The 17,997-nt window shown below is 54.0% G+C and overlaps 2 protein-coding genes across 8 annotated transcripts in view; both read left to right on the plus strand.

Annotated features, from left to right (window-relative positions):
• Positions 1-7,618, plus strand: part of LOC140065199 (ABC-type organic anion transporter ABCA8-like) — a 261,107-nt gene extending 253,489 nt beyond the window's left edge. For all 5 annotated transcript variants that reach the window (XM_072112790.1, XM_072112791.1, XM_072112792.1 and 2 more), the window contains 9 exons: positions 4,157-4,248; positions 5,273-5,427; positions 5,511-5,586; positions 5,744-5,838; positions 5,927-6,046; positions 6,346-6,486; positions 6,566-6,645; positions 7,074-7,129; positions 7,225-7,618. In XM_072112790.1, coding sequence (XP_071968891.1) covers positions 4,157-4,248; positions 5,273-5,427; positions 5,511-5,586; positions 5,744-5,838; positions 5,927-6,046; positions 6,346-6,486; positions 6,566-6,645; positions 7,074-7,129; positions 7,225-7,317 — 908 coding nt within the window. In that variant the 3' untranslated portion in view covers positions 7,318-7,618. The remainder of the gene's footprint in view (positions 1-4,156; positions 4,249-5,272; positions 5,428-5,510; positions 5,587-5,743; positions 5,839-5,926; positions 6,047-6,345; positions 6,487-6,565; positions 6,646-7,073; positions 7,130-7,224) is intronic.
• Positions 7,619-10,637: 3,019 nt separating this feature from the next.
• Positions 10,638-17,997, plus strand: part of PECAM1 (platelet and endothelial cell adhesion molecule 1) — a 47,880-nt gene continuing 40,520 nt past the window's right edge. For 2 of the 3 annotated variants that reach the window (XM_072112803.1, XM_072112801.1), the window contains exons 1-2: positions 10,638-10,868; positions 10,955-10,981. In XM_072112803.1, coding sequence (XP_071968904.1) covers positions 10,835-10,868; positions 10,955-10,981 — 61 coding nt within the window. In that variant the 5' untranslated portion in view covers positions 10,638-10,834. The remainder of the gene's footprint in view (positions 10,869-10,954; positions 10,982-17,997) is intronic. The other variant, XM_072112802.1, reaches the window with a different exon arrangement.

Consider the following 17,997-nt stretch of genomic DNA (forward strand, 5'->3'; position numbering starts at 1 on the left):
GGACCAGGGCTATGGAGATGTGTGACTAGGGGCCAGGGCTATGGAGATGTGTGACCAGGGGCCAGGGCTATGGAGATGTGTGACCAGGGCCAGGGCTCTGGAGATGTGTGACCAGGGCTATGGAGATGTGTGACCAGGGGCCAGGGCTCTGGAGATGTGTGACCAGGTGCCAGGGCTCTGGAGATGTGTGACCAGGGGCCAGGGCTATGGAGATGTGATCAGGGGCCAGGGCTCTGGAGATTTGTGACCGGGGGCTAGGGCTCTGGAGATGTGTGACCGGGGGCCAGGGCTATGGAGATGTGTGACCAGGGGCCCGGGCTATGGAGATGTGTGACCAGGGGCCCGGGCTCTGGAGATGTGTGACCAGGGGCCAGGGCTCTGGAGATGTGTGACCATGGGACCAGGGCTCTGGAGAAGTGTGACCGGGGACCAGGGCTATGGAGATGTGTGACCGGGGACCAGGGCTTTGGAGATGTGTGACCAGGTGCCAGGGCTCTGGAGATGTGTGACCAGGTGCCAGGGCTCTGGAGATGTGTGACCAAGTGCCAGGGCTCTGGAGATGTGTGACCAAGTGCCAGGGCTCTGGAGATGTGTGACCAGGGCCCAGGGCTCTGGAGATGTGTGACCGGGGGCCAGGGCTTTGGAGATGTGTGACCAGGGGCCAGGGCTCTGGAGATTTGTGACCGGGGTCCAGGGCTATGAAGATGTGTGACCAGGGGCCAGGGCTCTGGAGATGTGTGACCGGGGGCCAGGGCTATGAAGATGTGTGACCAGGTGCCAGGGCTCTGGAGATGTGTGACCAGGGGCCAGGGCTCTGGAGATGTGTGACCAGGGGCCAGGGGTATGGAGATGTGTGACCAGGGGCCAGGGCTATGGAGATGTGTGACCAGGGGCCAGGGCTATGGAGATGTGTGACTAGGGGCCAGGGCTATGGAGATGTGTGACCAGGGGCCCGGGCTATGGAGATGTGTGACCAGGGGCCCGGGCTATGGAGATGTGTGACCAGGGGCCAGGGCTATGGAGATGTGTGACCAGGGCCAGGGCTCTGGAGATGTGTGACCAGGGCTATGGAGATGTGTGACCAGGGGCCAGGGCTCTGGAGATGTGTGACCAGGGACCAGGGCTCTGGAGATGTGTGACCAGGGGCCAGGGCTCTGGAGATGTATGACCAGGGGCTAGGGCTCTGGAGATGTGTGACCAGGGGCCAGGGCTCTGGAGATCTGTGACCAGGGGCCAGGGCTCTGGAGATGTGTGACCAGGGGCCAGGGCTATGGAGATGTGTGAACAGGGGCCAGGGCTCTGGAGATGTGTGACCAGGGGCCAGGGCTATGGAGATGTGTGACCAGGGGCCAGGGCTATGGAGATGTGTGACCAGGGGCCAGGGCTCTGCAGATGTGTGACCAGGGGCCAGGGCTCTGGAGATGTGTGACGAGGGGCCAGGGCCCTGAAGATTTGTGACCAGGGACCAGGGCTATGGAGATGTGTGACCAGGTGCCAGGGCTCTGGAGATGTGTGACCAGGGGCCAGGGCTCTGGAGATGTGTGACCAGGGGCCAGGGCTCTGGAGGTGTGTGACCAGGGCTATGGAGATGTGTGACCAGGGCTCTGGAGATGTGTGACCAGGGGCCAGGGGTATGGAGATGTGTGACCAGGGGCCAGGGCTATGGAGATGTGTGACTAGGGGCCAGGGCTATGGAGATGTGTGACCAGGGGCCAGGGATATGGAGATGTGTGACCAGGGCCAGGGCTCTGGAGATGTGTGACCTGGGCTATGGAGATGTGTGACCAGGTGCCAGGGCTCTGGAGATGTGTGACCAGGGGCCAGGGCTCTGGAGATGTGTGACCAGGGGCCAGGGATATGGAGATGTGTGACCAGGGCCAGGGCTCTGGAGATGTGTGACCAGGGCTATGGAGATGTGTGACCGGGGGCCAGGGCTCTGGAGATGTGTGAACAGGGACCAGGGCTCTGGAGAATTGTGACCGGGGGCCCGGGCTCTGGAGATGTGTGACCGGTGGCCAGGGCTCTGGAGATTTGTGACCGGGGGCCAGGGCTCTGGAGATGTGTGAATGGGGGCCAGGGCTATGGAGATGTGATCAGGGGCCAGGGCTCTGGAGATTTGTGACCAGGGGCTAGGGCTCTGGAGATGTGTGACCGGGGGCCAGGGCTATGGAGATGTGATCAGGGGCCAGGGCTCTGGAGATGTGTGACCAGGGGCCAGGGCTCTGGAGATGTGTGAACAGGGACCAGGGCTCTGGAGAAGTGTGACCGGGGGCCAGGGCTCTGGAGATCTGTGACCAGGGGCCAGGGCTCTGGAGATGTGTGACCAGGGGCCAGGGCTATGGAGATGTGTGAACAGGGGCCAGGGCTCTGGAGATGTGTGACCAGGGGCCAGGGCTATGGAGATGTGTGACCAGGGGCCAGGGCTCTGGAGATGTGTGACCAGGGGCCAGGGCTATGGAGATGTGTGACCAGGGGCCAGGGCTATGGAGATGTGTGACCAGGGGCCAGGGCTCTGCAGATGTGTGACCAGGGGCCAGGGCTCTGGAGATGTGTGACGAGGGGCCAGGGCCCTGGAGATGTGTGACCAGGTGCCAGGGCTATGGAGATGTGTGACCAGATGCCAAGGCTCTGGAGATGTGTGACCAGGTGCCAGGGCTCTGGAGATGTGTGACCAGGGGACAGGGCTCTGGAGATGTGTGACCAGGTGCCAGGGCTCTGGAGATGTGGGACCAGGTGCCAGGGCTCTGGAGATGTGTGACCAGGAGCCAGGGCTCTGGAGATGTGTGACCAGGGACCAGGGCTATGGAGATATGTGACCAGGGACTAGGGCTATGGAGATGTCTGACCAGGGGCCCGGGCTATGGAGATGTGTGATCAGGGACCAGGGCTATGGAGATGTGTGACCAGGGAGCAGGGCTCTGGAGATGTGTGACCAGGGGCCAGGGCTATGGAGATGTGTGACCAGGGGCCCGGGCTATGGATATGTGTGACCAGGGGCCCGGGCTATGGAGATGTGTGACCAGGGGCCCGGGCTATGGAGATGTGTGACCAGGGGCCCGGGCTATGGAGATGTGTGACCAGGGGCCCGGGCTATGGAGATGTGTGACCAGGGGCCAGGGCTATGGAGATGTGTGACCAGGGGCCCGGGCTATGGAGATGTGTGACCGGGGACCAGGGCTATGGAGATGTGTGACCGGGGACCAGGGCTTTGGAGATGTGTGACCAGGTGCCAGGGCTCTGGAGATGTGTGACCAGGTGCCAGGGCTCTGGAGATGTGTGACCAGGTGCCAGGGCTATGGAGATGTGTGACCAGGGGCCAGGGCTATGGAGATGTGTGACCAGGTGCCAGGGCTCTGGAGATGTGTGACCAGAGGCCAGGGCTATGGAGATGTGTGACCAGGTGCCAGGGCTATGGAGATGTTTGACCAGGGGCCAGGGCTATGGAGATGTGTGACCAGGGGCCCGGGCTATGGAGATGTGTGACCAGGGGCCAGGGCTATGGAGATGTGTGACCAGGGGCCCGGGCTATGGAGATGTGTGACCGGGGACCAGGGCTATGGAGATGTGTGACCGGGGACCAGGGCTTTGGAGATGTGTGACCAGGTGCCAGGGCTCTGGAGATGTGTGACCAGGTGCCAGGGCTCTGGAGATGTGTGACCAGGTGCCAGGGCTATGGAGATGTGTGACCAGGGGCCAGGGCTATGGAGATGTGTGACCAGGTGCCAGGGCTCTGGAGATGTGTGACCAGAGGCCAGGGCTATGGAGATGTGTGACCAGGTGCCAGGGCTATGGAGATGTTTGACCAGGGGCCAGGGCTATGGAGATGTGTGACCAGGTGCCAGGGCTATGGAGATGTTTGACCAGGGGCCAGGGCTATGGAGATGTGTGACCAGGGGCCAAGGCTCTGGAGATGTGACCAGGGGCCCGGGCTATGGAGATGTGTGACCAGGGGCCCGGTCTATCTAAGACCTGGAGATGTGATGTTTCAGTAGCTGTATGTTTGTAACATTGTATGAGTGCAGGTAGCAGATATGTCCGGAGAGAACATCCGGTTCTGATACTTTGTTGCTATGGACCGGTATTATCCTTTCTGATTTGGGTTGGGCTGGAGAATTTCACATCTGATAGTTGAGATCAGGATTTTTTTTTGTTATAGGAGAAGTTTTGGGATTGTTGGGGCCAAACGGAGCTGGGAAAACCACAACACTATTAATGCTGGTTGGAGACCTGAAGCCAACAGCTGGGGAGGTAAGTGGGCTGAAGCCAACAGCTGGGGAGGTAGGTGGGCAGAGGCCAACAGCTGGGGAGGTAGGTGGGCAGAGGCCAACAGCTGGGGAGGTAGGTGGGCAGAAGCCAACAGCTGGGGAGGTAGGTGGGCAGAAGCCAACAGCTGGGGAGGTAGGTGGGCAGAAGCCAACAGCTGGGGAGGTAAGTGGGCAGAAGCCAACAGCTGGGGAGGTAGGTGGGCAGAAGCCAACAGCTGGGGAGGTAGGTGGGCAGAAGCCAACAGCTGGGGAGGTAGGTGGGCAGAAGCCAACAGCTGGGGAGGTAGGTGGGCAGAAGCCAACAGCTGGGGAGGTAAGTGGGCAGAAGCCAACAGCTGGGGAGGTAGGTGGGCAGAAGCCAACAGCTGGGGAGGTAGGTGGGCAGAAGCCAACAGCTGGGGAGGTAGGTGGGCAGAAGCCAACAGCTGGGGAGGTAGGTGGGCAGAAGCCAACAGCTGGGGAGGTAGGTGGGCAGAAGCCAACAGCTGGGGAGGTAAGTGGGCAGAAGCCAACAGCTGGGGAGGTAGGTGGGCAGAAGCCAACAGCTGGGGAGGTAGGTGGACAGAAGCCAACAGCTGGGGAGGTAGGTGGGCAGAAGCCAACAGCTGGGGAGGTAGGTGGGCAGAAGCCAACAGCTGGGGAGGTAGGTGGGCTGAAGCCAACAGCTGGGGAGGTAGGTGGGCAGAAGCCAACAGCTGGGGAGGTAGGTGGGCAGAAGCCAACAGCTGGGGAGGTAGGTGGGCTGAAGCCAACAGCTGGGGAGGTAGGTGGGCAGAGGCCAACAGCTGGGGAGGTAGGTGGGCAGAGGCCAACAGCTGGGGAGGTAGGTGGGCAGAAGCCAACAGCTGGGGAGGTAGGTGGGCAGAAGCCAAGATCTGGTGGGGGGGGGGGGTAAATATCTCAGGATCTCATGTGCTGGCAGTGCGGTGGTGACTGCTGGGAGATGTAGTGCTGCCCGTGGCCCCAGCATAGTCTCATGTCAGTGTCTGACACTGTGCCCCCTACAGGTGGTCCTGAGCAGTGGCGCTGACAGCACTGACTTCATTGGGTACTGCCCGCAGTTCAGCCCCCTGTGGCCGACCCTCACGGTGCAGGAACATCTGGAGATCTACGCCGCGGTCAAGGGCATGAAGAAAGACGACGCACAGACAGCCATAAAGAGGTAAACAAACTGCTGCAAAATCTTCCCACCTGTGGGGGTGGCGTTTATGTGTCTCGTCTCCTACATTGAGCTTTCATTTCCAGGGTGTCAGAGGCGCTGGAGCTGAAACCGCATCTGAATAAGCCAACCAAGAAGCTGTCTGCCGGGGTGTCCAGGAAAGTATGTGCCCCCCTTATCCTGTGCATAGAGGGAGTTACATTTGGATAATCCGCACACATGTAGTTGGAGATGCACGTCCACAGTACACCGGACACCTGAACCGGATACCCCAAGATATTCCATAGTAACCCCCATATTATGTCCCCCGCTTCCCCAGGTTTGCTTTGCCATCAGCATGCTGGGAAACCCAACCATCGCTCTCCTGGATGAACCGTCCACCGGTCTGGACCCCAGAGGACAGCAGAGACTGTGGTGAGTCCAGAGGTACATGGACATGTTTGTGGGTGCATCTTCCACCCCTGGAGTTCTGTGGTGATATCTGGGGTCTTCTCTCTTACAGGAGAGCCATCCGAGCAGCTTTCCAGAACAAGGAGAGAGGAGCCATCCTGACAACGCACTACATGGAGGAGGCCGAGGCCGTGTGTGACCGGGTCGCCATCATGGTGTCTGGAAAGCTCCGGTAACAGGGGGGTTTATATCAGGGGTCACCCCCACATCACAATTACCGCCCCCGGGTGGAGGGGATGTACAGTGCTCACTGCATGTCTCTGATAAGGGGTCTCCAATCACCATAGTAATTAGATAAATGCCCTTATATGATGCTGCTGTAGTGCTGTGCCGTGCACTGGATGTGGCCTGCAGTGTAAAGAATGGAGGGTTTCTGCAGCTCACATCTGTGTATATACAGGAGACATTATACTGACATGTATATATATACACTGAGGGATAACCTCCATCCAATCACCGCTGTGTCTCCAGGTGCATCGGCTCCATCCAGCAGCTGAAGAGTAAGTTTGGGAAAGGTTACCTCCTGGAGATCAAGGTGAAGGATTCCCAGCGGGTGGAGGAGATTCACCAGGAGATCAGCCGGATCTTCCCGCAGGCGGAGCGACAGGACAGGTAATGAGCGGACACTCACCCTCCATCCTACAGTCACATCAGTCACATGCAGGGGGCGACTTCTACTTCTCCTCCACAGATTCTCCTCACTGCTGGTCTATAAGATCCCTATGGAGAAAGTCCAGTCCTTATCCCAGGCTTTCTCTCAGCTGGAGGAAGGTAAGAGACGGCTCTGTTTATAATAATCTCCATAGTAGGGAACAAGCTGGAGGGATAACAGAAATCTGATTTACTGTCAGTGTCTCTCATAGGGTGATATGGAGGGGTCGTGTAACACTGAAAAAGTGTTATCAGGGGGTGTGGCAAGGGTCAGGTGTATGGAGACTGGTGCTGGAGCGGTGGTCAGGAGCTCAGGGCAGGATTCTCCTAGGAGCCTTCATCACAATTACAGACGGAGGCTGAATGTTGATCCTTCGCCTCCTCCTCCTACGCCCTGCACTGGTTATACAGGTGTATGCAGGGAAGCGCTAGAGAGAAATGTGCAGCCACAGCTTAGCCTCACAGTTCTCTCTATCCTCGGGCAGAGGCTTTCATCATGTCTCACGTAGAGTAGGATGTCCCTGACTTGTGTCTTCTCCTGTGCACAGCTAAGCGAGTCCACGACATTGAGGAGTACAGCTTCTCTCAGTCCACCCTGGAGCAGGTACCGTGCACCCTTTGCTGTCCTCACTGGGGGCTCTGTGCTGGTGGTCCGCAGGCTATGGAGACCACAGGCCTCACTTTTCTATTTTCTTCCAGGTTTTCCTTGAGTTGGCCAAGGAGCAGGAGAAGGATGACTATGACCAGGAGGCCATGTTCAAGTGGAGACCCCTCAAGACGGAGAGTGTTTGACAAGTGGGCGGGGCTGCTCCTCCACACGGGAGGATGATTAGTGATATTATGTATTATCACATATAGTGGAGGTCGTGTGTCTCCGGGGTCACATCTCATAGGCTTTGTGACCTCGGCACAGGAACTATTTTATCTACATTACCCTTCTTATAGAATTTTTGGGTAAAGTCTTTGCTTTGCCACGATCTTTGTCCGGCTGTTTCATTACTCTGGAGATGTCTCTGCACATAATGAGACGCGGTGGATTTTTTTTACTATTTTTATAACAAAATTATCCTGGAAATAAAAAATATTTCTCATACTCCGTGTTGTGTGTGACTGCTGTGAGGGCATGCTGGGATCTGTGGTGCCTCACCGCTGGAGAGCCACAGCCTGGAGATCAGGCTTACACAAGCAAGTGCAGTGCACAAAGTCACCACTAGATGGCACCAACACCAAGTGCGACACTGGGTGTCCCGTCTCATAATTGTGTGGGAGAACTTATAACGGTCCAAGCATTTCCAACCTTATACTACAATACAGCCCGCCCCCTGCCTGTATATCCTGTGTGAGAGGTAGTCACAGCCCCGCCCCCTGCCTGTATATCCTGTGTGAGAGGTAGTCACAGCCCCGCCCCCTGCCTGTATATCCTGTGTGAGAGGTAGTCACAGCCCCGCCCCCTGCCTGTATATCCTGTGTGAGAGGTAGTCACAGCCCTGCCCCCTGCCTGTATATCCTGTGTGAGAGGTAGTCACAGCCCCGCCCCCTGCCTGTATATCCTGTGTGAGAGGTAGTCACAGCCCCGCCCCCTGCCTGTATATCCTGTGTGAGAGGTAGTCACAGCCCCGCCCCCTGCCTGTATATCCTGTGTGAGAGGTAGTCACAGCCCCGCCCCCTGCCTGTATATCCTGTGTGACAGGTAGTCACAGCCCCGCCCCCTGCCTGTATATCCTGTGTGAGAGGTAGTCACAGCCCCGCCCCCTGCCTGTATATCCTGTGTGAGAGGTAGTCACAGCCCCGCCCCCTGCCTGTATATCCTGTGTGAGAGGTAGTCACAGCCCCGCCCCCTGCCTGTATATCCTGTGTGAGAGGTAGTCACAGCCCTGCCCCCTGCCTGTATATCCTGTGTGAGAGGTCACAACCCCGCCCCCTGCCTGTATATCCTGTGTGAGAGGTAGTCACAGCCCCGTCCCCTGCCTGTATATCCTGTGTGAGAGGTAGTCACGGCCCTGCCCCCTGCCTGTATATCCTGTGTGAGAGGTAGTCACAGCCCCGCCCCCTGCCTGTATATCCTGTGTGAGAGGTAGTCACAGCCCCGCCCCCTGCCTGTATATCCTGTGTGAGAGGTAGTCACAGCCCCGTCCCCTGCCTGTATATCCTGTGTGAGAGGTAGTCACAGCCCTGCCCCCTGCCTGTATATCCTGTGTGAGAGGTAGTCACAGCCCCGTCCCCTGCCTGTATATCCTGTGTGAGAGGTAGTCACAGCCCCACCCCCTGCCTGTATATCCTGTGTGAGAGGTAGTCACAGCCCCGCCCCCTGCCTGTATATCCCGTGTGAGAGGAAGTCACAGCCCCGCCCCCCGCCTGTATATCCTGTGTGAGAGGTAGTCACAGCCCCGCCCCCTGCCTGTATATCCTGTGTGAGAGGTCACAGCCTCGCCCCCTGCCTGTATATCCTGTGTGAGAGGTCACAGCCTCGCCCCCTGCCTGTATATCCTGTGTGAGAGGTAGTCACAGCCCCGCCCCCTGCCTGTATATCCTGTGTGAGAGGTAGTCACAGCCCCACCCCCTGCCTGCATATTCTGTGTGAGAGGTGGTCACAGCCCCGCCCCCTGCCTGTATATCCTGTGTGAGAGGTGGTCACAGCCCCGCCCCCTGCCTGTATATCCCGTGTGAGAGGAAGTCACAGCCCCGCCCCCCGCCTGTATATCCTGTGTGAGAGGTAGTCACAGACCCGCCCCCTGCCTGCATATCCTGTATGAGAGGTAGTCACAGCCCGCCCCCTGCCTGTATATCCTGTGTGATGGTAGTCACAGCCCCGCCCCCTTCCTGTATATCCTGTGTGATAGTAGTCACAGCCCCGCCCCCTGCCTGTATATCCTGTGTGAGAGGTAGTCACAGCCCCGCCCCTTGCCTGTATATCCTGTGTGAGAGGTGGTCACAGCCCCGCCCCCTGCCTGTATATCCTGTGTGATGGTAGTCACAGCCCCGCCCCTTGCCTGTATATCCTGTGTGACAGGTAGTCACAGCCGCGCCCCCTGCCTGTATATCCTGTGTGAGAGGTAGTCACAGTCCCGCCCCCTGCCTGTATATCCTGTGTGAGAGGTAGTCACAGCCCCGCCCCCTGCCTGTATATCCTGTGTGAGAGGTAGTGACAGCCCCGCCCCCTGCCTGTATATCCTGTGTGAGAGGAGTCACAGCCCCTCCCCCTGCCTGTATATCCTGTGTGAGAGGTAGTCACGGCCCTGCCCCCTGCCTGTATATCCTGTGTGAGGGGTAGTCACAGCCCCGCCCCCTGCCTGTATATCCTGTGTGAGAGGTAGTCACAGCCCCGCCCCCTGCCTGTATATCCTGTGTGAGAGGTAGTCACAGCCCCGCCCCCTGCCTGTATATCCTGTGTGAGAGGTAGTCACAGCCCCGCCCCCTGCCTGTATGTCCTGTGTGAGAGGTGGTCACAGCCCCGCCCCCTGCCTGTATATCCTGTGTGAGAGGTAGTCACAGCCCCGCCCCCTGCCTGTATATCCTGTGTGAGAGGTGGTCACGGCCCCACCCCCTGCCTGTATATCCTGTGTGAGAGGTAGTCATAGCCACGCCCCCTGCCTGTATATCCTGTGTGAGAGGTAGTCACAGCCCCGCCCCCTGCCTGTATATCCTGTGTGAGAGGTAGTCACAGCCCCGCCCCCTGTCTGCCGCTCTGGATAGATCAGGTAAGTTGGGACCCAGGGATAAGATGACAATGTTGGAGGCTCAGTATGAGGTGCAGGATATTTGGAGGGGCCTCTGTCCTGGCGGGTAAGTGACAAGCAGATCAGTCTGTCCATGAATTAGAAGCAGGAGAAACGTCCCGTGTTGTGCATATCCCCTGCATGGGGGCAACTAGGGAAGGTCTCCAGCCGAATCTCGCCAGGGCGGGGGTCCCCCAGGGGTCTTCAGCCCAGGCCAGAGCTCCTCCATGATGATGGTCTCTACTTCTGTGATATCTGGCCTCTAGGTGGCGCCTGCACCTCATTGTTAATCACCTCCCCTCGGCCACTAATCATTTTAGCACATTGTTTATGAATACATCTTAAGGACTGAGGCAGGAAGAGTCAGTGCAGGAAAAGTGTAGTTTCCCCAATTTCCTGCGGCTCTGCCTGTGAGCGGAGATATCCCCCGGCCGCCGTGTATTTCCAGAGCTTCTCCTGTGGAAACAATTAGCCAGTCCCCACTGACCAGCGCACTGACCGCACTACGGGGGACACTGTGTGCCGGGCAGACGCTCCTTATTTTTAGAATCTGTTTAGGATCAGGGGTGATTTCCCCATATTCCAATGTGGAGATGTACCTACCTGTCGTACTGACCGTGCTGGGGTGTAAGTGTTGTCGGCTTTTATCGTTATCTACTCTGTGGCTGAGATTTCCTCTGAACGGTAATGATTTTTCTCTCATCTTGTTCCAGTGTGGTCCGTCACAGGAGAGAAGAACGGTGAGTTCACTGTATTTTTCTATAATTTGGGGTAGACATTTGGGGTAGACATGAGCTGGCGTGAGAAGAAGACAATGCCAAGAGCAGGGGAGGAAAGGTGGGGACTTCATGGAGACAAGAAGATGAGATCAAAGGTCTGGATTACTGAGGAACTTTGGCACATGTAACCAAAAACAAGATGTGGAAAACTTCTGCCAGCGACTTACACCAGGAGAAGGTCCACATCGGTGTTACTTTATTTTACAGTAAGGGAACCTTCTCCTATATTATGGCCACAACAAAACAAACCTACGGAAAAACGGGGCTTTCAGGATTTGAAGTGTAGATGTGAGACCTGAGTACCCTGAGACCCTGAGTACTTGGAAAAGGGAACATCTCCAGATTTTTGAGAGATTTTTATGAGTGGAGAACATGTGGGATTGTGGAAGATTATACAAAAAAAAATGTTATGGGATGAATGTTGGGTTAAGGGGACAGCAGGTGCCGTCTTAGATTGATGGAAGGAGTTGATATTTTCAAGTCAATTGTTGTGATGAGAAGATTAACAGGTTGTTTAGAGTTGGGCGAAGGAGAAGATGATCCTCAGTCACATCTTCAGCTGTAAAAAAGAATCTATATCTATATCTATCAAGTTCAACCATCGGAAGAAGATGTGGATAAAGGGACTAGAGCAGGATACCTAATGATCCTGGAAACGGTGAAGGATACAGGAGATACTGATAGTTTTGGGTAAGATTTTTGATAGAAGAGATTTAAATGTGTTGGCCAAAGATGTTGGGTTCAGGAGATGTGGATGGTCCAAGAGTAGATGTTGGGTTCAGAAGATGTGGATGATGGTAGAGTAGATGTTGGGTTCAGAAGATGTGGGTGATGCAAGAGTAGATGTTGGGTTCAGAAGATGTGGATGGCACAAGAGTAGATGTTGGGTTCAGAAGATGTGGATGGTCCAAGAGTAGATGTTGGGTTCAGAAGATGTGGATGATGCAAGAGTAGATGTTGGGTTCAGAAGATGTGGATGATGCAAGAGTAGATGTTGGGTTCAGAAGATGTGGATGGTCCAAGAGTAGATGTTCGGTTCAGAAGATGTGGAAGGTGCAAGAGTAGATGTTGGGTTCAGAAGATGTGGATGGCACAAGAGTAGATGTTGGGTTCAGAAGATGTGGATGATGGTAGAGTAGATGTTGGGTTCAGAAGATGTGGATGATGGTAGAGTAGATGTTGGGTTCAGAAGATGTGGATGGCACAAGAGTAGATGTTGGGTTCAGAAGATGTGGATGATGGTAGAGTAGATGTTGGGTTCAGAAGATGTGGATGATGGTAGAGCAGATGTTGGGTTCAGAAGATGTGGATGGTCCAAGAGTAGATGTTGGGTTCAGAAGATGTGGATGGCACAAGAGTAGATGTTGGATTCAGAAGATGTGGATGATGCAAGAGTAGATGTTGGGTTCAGAAGATGTGGATGATGGTAGAGTAGATGTTGGGTTCAGAAGATGTGGATGGTCCAAGAGTAGATGTTGGGTTCAGAAGATGTGGATGGTGATTGTAAAGATGTTGGGTTGATAAGATTTGTGTGGTGCTGGAGTAGATGCTGGGTTGAGAGATGATGAATAGTATTGTTGAAAATTTGGGGTCAAGGAGGTGCAGATGGTGAGTTAGGTAGCGAGCCAAGTATATGTGAAAGGTGTTGGCTAAAATTTGGGGTCGAAAAAGAAGTGAATGGTTTTGGCAGAGAAGCTAATATGGATGGTGACTGTAAAGATATTGGCTTGAGAAGATGTGGATGGTGTCGGCTTGTGTTGGACTGTATAGACATGGATGACACTGTCTGAGATATTGGGTATAGGAAGCACTGACAGTGTTGGCTAAGATGTTTAGAAGTTGTGAAGGATTTGGGAGGTGAAGCTTGTTGGATATAAAGTTGGACATGGGGTGTGTTGGAGGCTTCATCTACATGTAAGATTGAGCTGATTTGATGAAGTAGAATAAGATTCTTCTCGCATTAGATGACAACCTGTTAGACATCCAGGGCTCGATATCGCGGCTAAAAATACAATGTGTAGGGAAATACACAGGGAATGACTTCATCTATTGTTCCAGCTGCCTATGTTACACAGCTGGCGTCTATCAACGCCCCAACCCCGCGACCAATCACCGGTGCCTGGAAATAGTCATATTCCAATGAGTTTCTTCAGAATTTTATGTATCTGATATCCCGAAATAGATCGGTGCCGGCAGGTGGGACATAAAGGATACAAAGCAGAACCTTCCAAATCCATGACATTTCTAAAACAAAGTGGCGAGTGTCTGTGACCTCTCACCCTGCACCACAAGGGAATGAGGAAGGTGAAAGCCCGGAGACTTGTAGCCTCTTCACCTCCGATTGTACAGGGTTACCTACCAGATAGGCTCCATAGGTTTGTTCTTAAGTTGAATTTGTATGTAAGTCGACTGTATATTTTATCATTGTAGATCCAGAAAAAAAAATATTTTGCCCCAGTGACAATTGGATTTTCAAATTTATTGAGACCAAGGATTATCAATAAATCTAGGACTATAGTAAGGCATCCAGAGAGCTTCACCAGAGGTCACAGTGGGCAGAGGGGTCGTCTTCATATAGGGGTCGTCTGTAGGTCGGGTGTCCTTATAGGGATCCTACCACCACTGATCTACCTATAAAGGTAGATTGGGTGGTAGGTGCATCTATAGGACGTCCCCGCAATCTTAATAACTTTTATTTCCCTAATATGCAGATTTACTAAAGAGGCTCCTGGGGCGTGGAGTAGCCGGAGATGAGGCTACACGGTGCAGCTGCTCCATTCCCCAGTAGCCTCTTTGACCCTCCTAGCAGATGTGTTCGGCGCCCTCGTCCATGAAGCCTGTCATCTGCGCATGCGCTGTAGCTCCGCAGCAGTGACCGCGCAGGCCCGGGCCTGCTGTTCTGCACATGCGCAGATGACAGGCTTCACGGACGAGGGCGCCGAACACATCTGGTAGGAGGTTCATAGAGGCTACTGGGGCGTGGAGTAGCTGCTCCGTGTAGCCTCATCTCCGGCTACTCCACACCCCAGGAGCCTCTTTAGTAAATCTGCATATTAGGGAAATAAAAGTTATTAAAAGATTGCGGGGACGTGAGGATCAGCCCTTAAAATGGCCTGTGCATGGTCCACTTTCTAAGGAAGTGAAAAGGCACAGGGTGAATCTTCTCCTGTCCAGTTCCCTGCTCACTGCTCGTATTATAACCACAGACTCTGAGCCAACGAGGAGACCAGAGCCCATGGTTAACTCTTTAGGAGCTGCGGTCATTGTAATTTATATCAACCTCTGTAAGTTATAATGTCCCCATACACCGGTGGTTCTCAACCTTTCTAATGCTGTGACCCCGCAATACAGTTCCTCATGTTGCGATGACCCCAAACCATGTACAAGAATATTGTATATGCAATAAAATTGTGGCTCCAATGGCTTTAGGAGACCCCTGTGTTTTGATCGTTCAACCCCAGCCGGAGTCTTGACCCACAGGTTGAGAACCACTGCCATACACCTTAGTAGAATCCCTGAGGGGATAAGATCACCAAATGTGTCCATTCTCCGGGGGAAGGAGTTTCCACTGTTCTAGTGTCTCAGGGGTCGGCAAACGTGACCCATATCTGAAATCTAATCCAGCAGAACCTTCCCTCTAAGAACCTTCCGCGCTTCGCTCGGACCCAACAGCAGTCTATGACCATGTGGGAGGTTCCTTATCACAAGAAATTTTTTTATTGTAGGTCACTTTACCTGTGAGAGAGAATCTAAAAGTAGCCAAAATATCAGATTGTACGAGTCTTAGATTAGAGCAATTTATGTCATGGAATAAGTAACAACCAGCAAGAATTCTGCAAGAACTCCTCCTATGTAAGAACAATCACTCCCCAACCTCTTCAACATGACTAAGACCAAAGAGCAGGACACCAGGGGCACAAGACGGGGATGGGATCTTGCCTTATGGGGTCAGGATGACCACAGGATCACAGTCCCATATATCACTACTAGTAACCCACTGGTGGATTGTAATCCTGCAGGAAACACAGGGTCCCGTTGCTCAGACCAGCACATGTCCAGACCCAATGACCTTCCGGATGATCCAGTGGAGGCCGGGAAGAAGGTCGTGTGGTCAGATGAGACTGAAATATATCAACTACACCTGCCGTTTCTAGAGGAAGAAGAAGGATGAAACAAGAACACCATCCCAACCGTGAAGCCTGGGGAGACATCATACTTTGGGGGCTTCCTGCAAAGGGGAAGAGTGCAACATATTAAATGGAAGATGGATGGGACCAAGGATCGCAAGATTTTGGCCAACAACCTCCTTCTCTCAGTAAGAGTATTAAAGACGGGTCCTGAGTCGGTCTTTATGTATAAAGATGGGTCGTAGCTGGCTCCTTCAGCATCCTCAAGCATGAAGATGGGTGGTGGCTGGGTCTCGCAGCATGAAGATGGATGGTGGCTGAGTCTCCCAGCATGAAGATGGATGGTGGCTGAGTCTCCCAGCATGAAGATGGATGGTGGCTGAGTCTCCCAGCATGAAGATGGGTGGTGGCTGGGTCTCGCAGCATGAAGATGGATGGTGGCTGAGTCTCCCAGCATGAAGATGGGTGGTGGCTGGGTCTCCTAGCATGAAGATGGGTCGTGGCTGGGACTTCCAACATGAAGATGGGTGGTGGCTGGGTCTCCCAGTATAAAGATGGGTGGTGGCTGGGTCTCCCAGTATAAAGATGGGTGGTGGCTGGGTCTCCCAGCATGAAGATGGGTGGTGGCTGGGTCTGCAGCATGAAGATGGGTGATGGCCGGGTCTCCCAGTATAAAGATGGGTGGTGGCTGGATCTTCCAGCATGAAGATGGGTGGTGGCTGAGTCTCCCAGCATGAAGATGGGTGGTGGCTGAGTCTCCCAGCATGAAGATGGGTGGTGGCTGAGTCTCCCAGCATGAAGATGGGTGGTGGCTGAGTCTCCCAGCATGAAGATGGGTGGTGGCTGAGTCTCCCAGCATGAAGATGGGTGGTGGCTGAGTCTCCCAGCATGAAGATGGGTCGTGGCTGGGACTTCCAACATGAAGATGGGTCGTGGCTGGGTCTCCTAGCATGAAGATGGGTCGTAGCTGGGTCTCCCAGCATGAAAATGGGTCATGGCTGGTTTTTCCAGCATGAAGATGGTTTGCGGCTGGGTCTGCAGCATAAAGATGGGTGGTGGCTGGGTCTCCCAGTATAAAGATTGGGCTTCCAGTAGGACAATGACTTGAAGCACAAAGCCAGGGTAACTAAGGAGCAGCTCTGTAAGAAGTGCAACATCCCCCACCGGGGCCTTTTCTTGGGGCCTGGAGGCAGCCGGGGCCTGGAATACTGGAGTGGCTGGCTAGAGTGGCCTTGGGCACTCTGTGGTCACGGTGCTTGGTATGGGGACCGGAGGACTGTCCTACAGCCTGGCAGCTCTCCAGCAGGTGGGGTGTGCAAGAAATATGGAGGGAGAGGGTGATGCAATAGGTTTCTCCCTGGGGCAACCCCTGAGTGTATGTAGGAGTCCCTGGATGATGGAGGACGGGGAGCCGGTGGTGGTAAGCAGCCCTATCCAGGAATTACATGGAGGAAAGTTGTGCAAATCAACTTACAGTTCTTTATTCAACACAGCAGGCAACGGCCAAACAGCAGCAGCAGCAGGTTCAACAAGCTGGTGAGAGATAGCTGGCCCGCAGGACGATTACTCACAGCCTGGTAGTAATCTCAGGCTGGGCTGGTAAAGATGGAGCCAAGTCCGGACAGTAGACCTCTGCTCTGGGGCTTAGTCTCCTGACTTGCCCAGGGTGTCAGGCAGTGGCCTGAGACACCTCTGCTTCCTGGTAGTGGGTCTGGATGGCAGCTCTGCAGGAGCCGCACGCTGGACCCGCTTCTCTATCTACTTGCTTTGCTGACTAAACTGTAGCCCCTGTGCTCCCGCCCACCTGGGGTTTTTATACTCCCTTGGTCAGGTGGTAGCACCCTCCAAACAGCTTCCAGCTTGCTTTACAATATTATAAAGATTCTTATTGGATAAAAACATTTCACAGTGATGACTCTTGCCTTACCAGACAGGGACTACAACTGCAATTACTAAGTTTACCTTGCAGTAGCTTCTGGATGAGTTGTTCAGGCTCACTAGATAGGTCCTGACCAAGAGGGGATGCTATTCGCAACTACCACCAAGCCTATGCATTGGCAGGGGTGTTACAGAAACCTTTCCAGGTCCTGGAGTGGCATCATCTATGGAGGAGCCTAAACTCATTGGGGGACATTTATCACTCCTATTGCATTCTTTTTCTTTTTTTTGCAGTTTGAGACTTTTTAGGTGGAGAATGAAGCAGCGCAGCAGCGTCAGCCGCCTCGGGGATGTGATGCAGGGGCCGGATTTATCTTTGTAGCCAAGATGTTTGTTCAACTTGTGCGACTTTTGGGCTCTGACATTGTCCCATTCCTGCACCTAATAAGTCGCAGCTACTATTTAGGTCAAACAGCGAAACAAAAAGCTACAAAAGACTAAACAGGCAACGAATCACATGTATCACAAAGGGAAAACACTTAAGATACATCACAAGGATTAAGAAGCCGACTCCAGGAAACCTGAAATAATGGCAGCCGAATAACTATGATACATGCGCCCCATTGTTAACCAGCGAGAGCCCCGAAATATCTGGAAGAGATCTGTATGGAGGAGCCACAATCCCTGCTGGAACTACAAGAACTACAGGAGACGTCCGACATCTGGAACTGCAAACAAAGGGAAACGGACCAAATGTTCGGATACTTATTTCATGTAATAAAATGTAAATTATTGTAAAGTGACCTACAATAAACCTTCTAGACATTTCTATTCCATTAGATGCTTGTGAGACACTTGAAGAGGTAAGAAGCCTCCTCCCGGCCGTTCTGAATAGTTTAATAATAATTCTGTATTTCTATAGCGCACACAGATACCGCAGCGCTGCACAAAGCATGACAAATCATTCCTGTC

Source organism: Engystomops pustulosus, chromosome 6 (genome assembly GCF_040894005.1).
Source record: "Engystomops pustulosus chromosome 6, aEngPut4.maternal, whole genome shotgun sequence".
In the NCBI taxonomy this organism is placed as follows: Eukaryota; Metazoa; Chordata; class Amphibia; order Anura; family Leptodactylidae; genus Engystomops; species Engystomops pustulosus.